Source organism: Nannospalax galili, unplaced genomic scaffold (assembly GCF_000622305.1).
Source record: "Nannospalax galili isolate Female #2095 unplaced genomic scaffold, S.galili_v1.0 scaffold870, whole genome shotgun sequence".
Lineage (NCBI taxonomy): Eukaryota > Metazoa > Chordata > Mammalia > Rodentia > Spalacidae > Nannospalax > Nannospalax galili.
In genome coordinates, this window is record NW_008329130.1 from 2,427,840 (window position 1) to 2,437,473 (window position 9,634).

General features: G+C 48.7%; 1 protein-coding gene across 1 annotated transcript in view; it reads left to right on the forward strand.

Moving 5' to 3' along the window:
• The first annotated feature begins 1,069 nt into the window (after nucleotides 1-1,069).
• The window catches only part of Gpr157 (G protein-coupled receptor 157), a 22,275-nt gene continuing 13,710 nt past the window's right edge, over nucleotides 1,070-9,634 (forward strand). The window contains exon 1 of the mRNA XM_008831936.3: nucleotides 1,070-1,708. Coding sequence (XP_008830158.1) covers nucleotides 1,326-1,708 — 383 coding nt within the window. The 5' untranslated portion in view covers nucleotides 1,070-1,325. The remainder of the gene's footprint in view (nucleotides 1,709-9,634) is intronic.

Genomic DNA, 9,634 nt, shown 5'->3' on the forward strand with positions numbered 1-9,634 from the left:
ACATGTGGAGTTCAGAAGACAACTTTCCAGAGTCGGCTCTCTCCTTCCCCCAGGTGGGTCCCAGGGAACAAACTCAGATTGTCAGTGTGGTGTAGCAAGTGCCTTTATGCACTAAGCCATGTCCCCAACCCCAATGTTTCCTTTCTTTAAAACCATCCTAATGAGTTATACATTAAAAGCTATGAGCTGAGGATGTAGTTCAATAGTAGAACACTTCCCTGGGACCTGTGAAGCCCTGAGCTCCATCCCCAGCAGCACAAAAACAATATGATCATGTAACCAAAGTTCGAAATTTCCCCCAAGTCACCACCAGACCTGTGAGCACTGTGAGTACCGTGGTTTCAGGAATGTGGATCACACACTGGGGTTGTTTTTGTCAGCAGTGGAAAGAATGTCTCCAACTACCCCCGCCCAGGTACACATGTAAGCAGGCTGAAAGGAAGGAAAGTAACGTTAGCTCTAAAAATGTCACTCCTCCCACCCGCCCAGGACGAGATGTCCCAGCCATCTGGCAAGAGCAAGGGGTAGCCCAGGTGGTGGAATGCAGGACTGGGCTTGGATCCTGGGACTGGGCCCGGGAGGCTACCGGGAAAGAGGGACGTACAGGGGCGCAGAAGCATGGGAAAACGCGAGAGCTTGGCGCTAAATGTGCATGGGGTGGGGTGCGGGGAAAAGGCGCGAGTGGTGGCCAGAGGGAGGAGTTTGGAAGGGGCGGGGGCCGGGCCTCCCGGGCGGGGGGGGGGGGGTCAGGGGCGGGGCCCTGAGAGGTCAGGGGGCGGGCGCAGGGGCGGGGCGTGGAGAGGGCAGAGGTGGCACATTGGAGCTGAGCGCTGGGGGCTACCCGAGCAGGGCGTGGAGGATTCAGGCGCGGGCGTGGAGACTTTAGGGATTAGCATGGAGAGCTCAGGCACCGGACCGCGGGAGCCGGGCGCTGGGGCTACCGGGGCGGGACGTGGAGAGACCATGGCGGGGCGTAGAGAGCGCAGGGGCGGGGTGTGGAGAGCGCAGGGGAGGGACGTGGGAGGCTCAGGGGCCGAAGAGGCGACATCAGGGCGGGACGTGGGGAGATCAGGGGCGGGGCGTGGAGCGCTCAGAGGTGGCACGTGGGAGCCGAGCCTGGGGCCACGGCGCGGGACGTGGAGGGCTCAGGGGCGCGGCCGCATATCCGATAGGCTGGGCGGGGTTGGGACGCGGGCGGGACGGGCGCGAGCGAGGACGCGAGCCTCGAACGCCTTGATGTCCAGACGGCGGCGGCCGCAGCCTCGACCTCCCGGCGCCCTTGCGCGGGGGCGCCCTGGCCGAATGCCCTTGGCCCCCAGCCGGCCATGTCCCCGCCTGCGCCGCCCACCACGCTGCTGCCGTCGGAGCGCGCCGTGGTGCTGCTGTCCTGCGCGCTGTCCGCGCTGGGCTCGGGACTCCTGGTGGCCACGCACGCCCTGTGGCCAGACCTGCGCAGCCCGGCACGGCGCCTGCTGCTCTTCCTGTCCCTGGCCGACCTGCTGTCGGCCTCCTCGTATTTCTATGGGGTGCTGCGGGACTTCGCGGGCTCCTCGTGGGACTGCGTGTTGCAGGGTGCGCTCTCTACCTTCGCCAACACCAGCTCCTTCTTCTGGACGGTGGCCATTGCCCTCTACCTGTACCTCAGCATCGTCCGCTCCACGCGTGGTCCCGGCTCAGACCGCCTACTCTGGGTCTTCCACGTTGTCAGGTGAGTAGGAGACTTTGGGGCCTTCCCTCCAGCTCTCAGATCCAGGCTCACTCGCCCCTACCCTGCCTGCTGCTCTGTGGCACTGTACACCCACCGTCTAGGACGTGCCCTACGGGCAGCCGTGCCATAGGGCAGCCCTGAACCATGGAAGAAGGATTCCCGGCTGGTTCAAGAGGTTGGAGAGGGGATACTGTCCGATCATCTCTGTGCCTGCCCCAGCCAGAGCCTCCCATCAAGGTGGGGAGCAGAGCTTGCCCTTGGGGATGGGCCACCTAGAAAGCTCTGGGGACCACACCCTGTACCCGCTCCCCATGGGGAGAAGCGCCCATCCCCAAGCTGGGTGGGAGGTGAGCTAGGTGTCTGCTCTAGCAAACCTATACTGTAGTGGGTGTGTACATCCATCCACTCCCAAGCCCACAATACCTCAATTATTAAAAACAAACAAACAAAAAAACAAGGTCTACCTTTTAAAACAGTTTTGCCTGATCATTTACAGACTTCAGGCCCCAAGCTCCTCCTGCATTTTTCTCTTAGACTACGTAGTCTTGACTGTCTAGACCTCAGGATCTCTAAGACTGAGTGAGATCAGTAGCAAAGGACTGGTCTGGACAAGGGCTGTCAGCTGTCTGGAGTCTCCCAGAATACAGAAACCCAAGGCCTTGCCTTGCCCTGCCCTGCCCTGCTTTCAAACGTGTCAGCAAGTGAGCTGTACCCAGACACCAGCCCTGCCCTGTGTCATTTTGGAGTTTGAAATTCTGTGCCCCATGCAGAACCCACGGCAGGCATCTTAAGGCCATTTCCTCTTCTCCTTGGCTCAGATCAGAGGACCCAAGACTGCCCTAATTATAGTTCCATTCTATTAAAAACCCGACTGCTTTCCAAGGCTGAAGAGGGTAGTCAGCACTTTGGGAGAGAGACAGGTCACCTGGGTGTCACGGGAGGCAAAGCTGAAAAGAGTCACTTGACCAGTCTCACGGCCACTGGAAGGAGGCCAGTAGGTCTGCAAGAAAGAAAAGACCCCACTTCCTACATGGTCAGGGCAAAATCTTTGCAGCATGTCACTCTCACAGTGCCTCAGATGCTGCAAGACCCCTTGAGAAAGGGGCTGCCCTTCCTCCCTCCCCTCCAGCATGTCACCAGACCGACCAGGACTCTGTCAGACTGTCAGATACCGTCTGTCCTCAGTGGCAAGTTGGGATGAGCAGGGTGAACACAGGAGGTCATGGGTACTGGAAAAGGAACAGAGCTGGACTTTTCTTTGCAAGAATCTCTTTTCTTTTCCTCTGTTCTTTTTTTAAAATTAATTTTTATTTTTCACTTATGAGTATGTGTCTGTGTGGGGGTACCGTACCTGTGTGTACCCAAGGATCGAGCCCCTGGAGCTGGAGTTACAGGTGGTTTTGAGCCACACAACGTGGGTGCTGGAACTGAACTTCAGTGTTCTGGAAGAGCAGTACATGCAACTGCTGACCCATATCTCCAGTCCTAGAGTACAATGTATTTTTAAGTGATAAAACAGAACCTGGCACAGCTCACACAGAAAATGGATTTCCTAGGCAACCTGAGTTCAGAGCTTCTGGAAGAGCAGTACATGCTCTTAACTGCTGACCCATATCTCCAGTCCGAGAGTACAATGTATTTTTAAGTGATAAAACAGAGCCTGGCACAGCTCACACAGAAAATGGATTTCCTAGGCAACCTGAGTTCAGAGTTGTTACTGTTCACTTCTCAGTGGGGACCCTCTAGGAAAGTTTTCTGTGATGCTAGGGAAGGCTGTGTTTAAAAGAATGGGTAAAACCTGTCCAACAGGTTCATTATGACCCGTATCCTCCCACACTGGTTGCTAAGGACTCCCCAGTGTATTCTTTGGAGTATTAGCTTATTGCTGCTGAAGAATCTATTGATGTAAGAAATTTCACCTCCAGACATAGACTACCCGATTATCCACTTTTTGATCATTTCAGACTACTAAAAAAATCAACCCTCTTCTTCAAATTTTACAGCCTTGAAAATTATTTTAAAATACTGACAAAACAGTGGTTTTCTCTATAAAGAGTTTTTAGGAATAGTTACGTGTGGCTCAGCGGTTAAGAGCACTGGCTGTTCTTCTAGAGACCCTGGGTTCCCAGCACCCACAAGGCAGCTAACTCCAATTCCAAGAGATCTGGTGCCCACTTCTGGCCTCTGTGGGCACTGCATGAACATGGTGTGCTTTGATTTAGACAAAACACTCCGACGCATAAAATTAAAAAAAAATAGCTGAGCGTGATGGTTACATACCCGATCCTAGCACTGGACAGAAAAATCCAGAGTTTAAGGTTAGCTACAGCTACATGTCAAGTTGGAGGTTGGGGCTGGAGATGGAGATGGCTCAGCAGGTAAGAGAATGTATTGCCCTTACAGAGGACCCAAGTTCACTGCCGAGCACATGCCAGGCAGCTCACAACTGCCTGTCATTCCAGCTCCAGGGGACCTGATGCCCTCTTCTGGACCCTACAGGCACTGTATCCATGCACACACACACACACACACACAGAGATGCACACACATATACATAATTAAAAAGAATAAAATTAGTCTTTTTTAAGTTATTAAGAATTGGTATAATAATATGGTTCCATGTTTTAATAAATCAAAAGAGAAAAAGTAAGGAAAACACGCATGTGGAAAACCTTGTGAAGCTGACATGTCCTGCTTCATATTGGTATTGTAAACTGAATTAATCCTTGCAGAAAATTCTTGGCTTCTACCCCTTGATCCAGTAAGCCTATTGACCAGGACCTTGCCTAAGAGACAGAGGGAATACGAAACTGTGTGTGGGCAGGAATTTGTGAGGTGCTGTTGCTGTAGTGAGAATTAGAAGTAACCTTAATGGTCAACAATAGGGGAACAGTAAGCTGAGACTTCCCTCTCGCCATCCAAAATGTCATATGACTATTAAATGCTGGTGGGAAATTCTCTAAATCATCTTTTTTTTTTAATGGTATGATAAAATGTGACATGAAAATATATATATATATATATCTGACTTTCTTTACCGGAAAGGAGGGGCAGGTCTTGCAATGACAGAAATTAAAGCCAGGGTCTCCTCGTACATGCTGGGTAAGCTTTCTACCACTAAGCTACACCCCCCGGCCCTGAAAAGCCCAACTGTAAAATTGATGACAGCTGTGGGAACACGAGATTCCAGAGAATCCTGCATGTGCACAAATTCCCAAGAAAGAAAGCAACCACGAGGCCCCCAGACCCTTCCTCATAGCATCCAACATGGTTCCTTTTCCAGAAGGAGGACAGCTGAGACGTCATGTCATCCTCAGGAAAATGAGATTTCATTGTGCGTTGAACCTGGCTCACTAAGTTTTGCAAAGTGCTGTCCTGTTCATTAGCTCATGAATCCCCAGTGACCCAACTGGACAAACCAGGTGGTCACTTGCCATTCACCACACACAGATGACTGAAGACCACAGAGCTATTGAGTGGGAGGCTCAGGGGTAAAATCTAACTCTGACCCATTCCGGAGTCTGTGCTCTTTATGATTGTCTTGTCTCCTAGCCGTGACAATTTCTTATTTGTTTGTTTTGAAGGTCTCACTATGTAGACCAGGCTGTCCTGGAACTCACAGAGACTTCCCCTGCCTCTGCCTCCTGAGTGCTGAGATTAAAGACGTGGATCATAATGCCCGGCAGGCCTGGGCAATTTTTAAAAAAAATTAATGATGTAATTTCAACAAGAATGCTAGGGGTGCAGTTCAGTTGTTGAGTGCTTGCCTAGCATGCACAAGGGCCTGGGTTGGTCCCACATGGAAAATAATAATTCTGACAATAACTCATTTTTTAGCTTTGCAGATTTCCCAGATGTTAACATTTTATCTTCTCCAGTTATATTTTTCTGGTACAGACACAATACCCCCTCATCCCTCAATACGTCAGTGTGTGTGGTCCTACCGAGCCATACATGCCTACACAATAATGCCTACTCAGCATTATTGATCCTGTCACTTGGTTGTGGACTTGATTGACCACTTGTTTATGGCCCAACAGTGTCTCTGAGAACAAAGGAACATCCTGGATTATGTGTGGACCTATTTGTCCTGCTCTTTTACTCCTCTGAAATTTTTATAACATTAAATTGTTCTACTTATTATTGTTGAAGGGGGTTCATGTGTCACGGCATGGATGTGGAGGTCAGAAGACACCTTTGTGGAATCAGTTCTCTACTTCCACCTCTAAACGGTCAAGGGATCCATCTTGCTGGCCCAACATTGACTTGTTTATTTTACTTTTGGTTTTTGATTTTGGTTTTGGTTTTGGGGGTTCTTACAGGGTTTTCTTTTTTCTTTCTTTCTGAGACAGAGGCCCCAGCTGGCGTGGAACTCACTATGTAGACCAGGCTGGCCTCGCTCTCGTAGAGATCTGCCTGCCTCTGCCTCCCAAGTGTTGGCTTTATTTTTGGTTTTCTGTAAATTTTATTAATTTTTTTTATTTTATGTGTATGATTGTATTGCCTGCATGTATATAAGTCATACAATACCCATGAAGGTCAGAAGAGGATGTCAGATTTCCTGGAACTGAGGTTATAGATAATTGTTGGACAATATGTGAGTTTTGGGAACTGAACCCAGGTCCTCTGCAAGAGCAGCCAGTGCTATTAAACCACTAAGTCATCTCTTCCCCAGCCCTGTTTTTGTTTTTGATTTTTTGAGACAGGGTCTCCCTGTAGCCCCAGTGGGCCTGGAACTCATTATGTAAACCAGGCTGGCTTTGATCTCAGAGATCCACCTGCCTCTGCCTCCCAAGTGCTGGGATTAAAGGCCTGTGCCCCTATGCCCAGTTTTTGTTTGTTTTAAAAATATTTTTAAAGACTTACTTATTTTTACTTTATGTGTATAAATGTTTTGCCTGCATATATGTATGTGCATCATATTTGTGCCTGGTGCCCTCAGAAGCCAGAGGTATCAGATCCTCTGGAATTGAAGTTACAGAATTGTGAGCCATCTTAAGGATGCAAACCCAGGTCCTCTGCTAGATCAGCCAGTGCTCTTAACGCTGAATCATCTTTTCAGCCCTGTTTGTGTATTTTTGAGACAGGGTTTCTTGTATCTGAGGCTGGCCTTGAACTCACTGACTGATTCTTGGGCCTCCCGTTTCCTGAGTGCTGGGATGTGTCAGTTACAGGTGTGTCTGTTGTCACACCTGTCTTATGCACTGTGAGGATCAGACTCAGAGCCTAGTGCTTGCTAGGCAAGCACTCTATCAACTGAGCTCCATCCCCAGCCCTCATTTATGTTTTTTGTTTGATGTTTGTTGATTGCTTCTAAACAGGGTTTTGTTTGGTAGCCCAGGCTGGCCTGAAATTCAATTTGTAGCCTAGGCTGACTTCAAACTCAGGGCAAACCTCCTGTGTGCTGAGGTTACAGACTTGTGTCACCACACTGGCTCACAACACTGACATTTTGATGACATACAACTTGATACTTCGTAGCATCGTGCCTCTTACTTTGAGTTCTCTGGCATTTCCTCCCAGCGGTTTCAGGTTTTGGGCCGTTGGCAGGCTGATTCTAGAAGTCCGTTCTTGGGGCAACTGAGCTGATAGCTGCTTGGCTCTGTGCAGTGGCTGCTTTTACTTCTGTAATTACTATTTTACTTCCCTGTGAATACGCCCCTGTGGCCACCTGTTGACAGTGTCTTGCTGAGGCTGGGGCTGGAGCTTCAGGGGCTGTGGGGTCATTTCCCTTTCCCGAGTGAGTCTGAGATAAGCCTGAAGCCTCCCTAGAGGTGGCCTACTGGCCCCTTCTGGTCCTGAGTCAGCAGGGACCAGTTAGCCACCCCCAGTCCTGTGCTGTCAGATGAGTCCTGTGAATGGAGGGTGGAACTTGGGGTGTCATCAGGGTGAGAGTCCTGACAGAGCTGGCCTCCTCTAACAGTCTGAACTCCTGGCTTACTGTAGTGAGAATGTGTTCCTGACTCCAGCTACATTGCCCTCTGCTCCTCACCAACCTTAGGAGCTCATTTGGGTTCGGGTTCATGGAAGAAGAAAGGGTCTTATGCCCAAAGTTGACCATAAAAACCCTGCTGTGGGGAAAGCAGGAAGTCCCAGCACAGTGAAAAGGAACCGTGAGCCTTGAGAAAGCCAAGTCCCACCAAGCACAGAGGTGCCTGCCTGCCTGAGTAATTCCAGCACGTGGGAGGGCGAGGCAGGAGATTGCCTTGAATTCAAAGTTGGTCTGGGTCTGAGTTCTCTAATTGGAACTGAGGTGACAAGACCTGGGCAGAACTGTATTTCGGAAGTCCTCTGAGCTGTGGCCCTATGTCCTCTTCGAGATTCCTGTTGAAGTTTTTGTGTGTGCATGAGTTTTTGTGTTTTGGTTTTTTGAGACAAGATCTCAGCTCAACTTGGCCAGTATGATCTTGAACTCCTGATCCTCTTGCCTCTGCCTCCTAAGTATTAGATAGAGTGGTTCCCCCATGCCCAGCTTGGTTTTTGTTTTTTTGAGACAAAGTCTCATACTGTAGTCTAGGCTGGCCTAGAACTCACTATGTAGCCAAGACTGGCTTTGGATTTAGGACAACCTTCCTGCCGCAGCCTCCATAGTACTGGGATTATAGGTGTCATCACGTCTGCCTCATGAGGAAGTTCAGTTGCTATTGTAGCAGTGTACAGTAGTACTGGGATTATAGGTGTACGTCATCACGTCTGCCTCATGAGGAAGTTCAGTTGCTATTGTAGCAGTGTACAGACTGAGGCTTTAAGAGCTGATGGGAGCCTGGTGCACCACCTCGATGATGAATGGTTTAATGCCTTGAATGCTGTTCTATCAGAATGGGCTCCTGGTGAAGGATGGTTTTGTTGTTGGTTTTTTTTTGGGGGGGGGTTAGGATTTTTAAAAAAATTATTTATTTAATAACCACATAATTAGAAGAAGCATTTCATTACAACAGCATTGACATATTCAATAACAATTTCTGGAGCTAAGATGCATCTCTTTCAAAATTGGCTGTAAATTTTTAGGTTTACAGTTGAATTAATACAGTTATACAATATTGTACTCAGTATAAACCCTATAAGACATAAATTAAATGATGTTTTAACCTTTAAAAAGATCTCCATTTCATTATTAAAATACACAGTTTCATACAGAAAAATTCTTTTTCAATGCAATTGACATTGGATGTTCGCACATGCATTTCTAATCTCTAAATATCTGATTATTACTAGTCACAGTTGGTTACTTTCTGAGCTTCTAGGCATCTGAGCATGGATATAAAGTCATCAGGTAGATTTCAATGGTAATGTTTTCTTGGGTACCATCACACTGGTTGACAAGCTACAGAACCTGACTATTAGGGAGAGTAATCAAACCAGAACACACGAGAGTCTGTTCATCATCATATGACTGGGAAATGTACCAAATCAGCCTGTTAAATGTGAGACCTACGGCTGTTACTGATGCTAACTTGCAGGCTGTGTGAACTAACTTTGGATTTGCTTCTTGGGTCCCAGAGAGCATCAGAAGAGGAGCTCCATGCTGGGTTGTAGCTGGTATCGTTGCTGGGGCCCAGCAGTTACACTTCTCTGCCCTGCTCTGTCGTCAGTCTGTGAGCTGCTTTTGAGGGACAGCTTCTTGCTGTTCTACCTTATGAGATGTTCTCTAATCCTGAGCGGCCCCTGCTTTTCACATTATTTGAGGCATACTCCTCTGGGTTTCTGCAGCTGGATCATGCAAAGGGCAGGAGTTCCAGCCATGAACATCTGTAATTCTGAGTGGAGTCCATGCATACAGAAGTTAATGAACCAATTCCTAGTCAAATTTTATAAAAGTTATTCAATAAGTACACACAATTTTTTGAGACAGGCTTTAGAGAGTGGCCTTATCATGACACTGAAACTGTACAAATTCTGACTGCAACAAGCACAATCGGTTCCCAA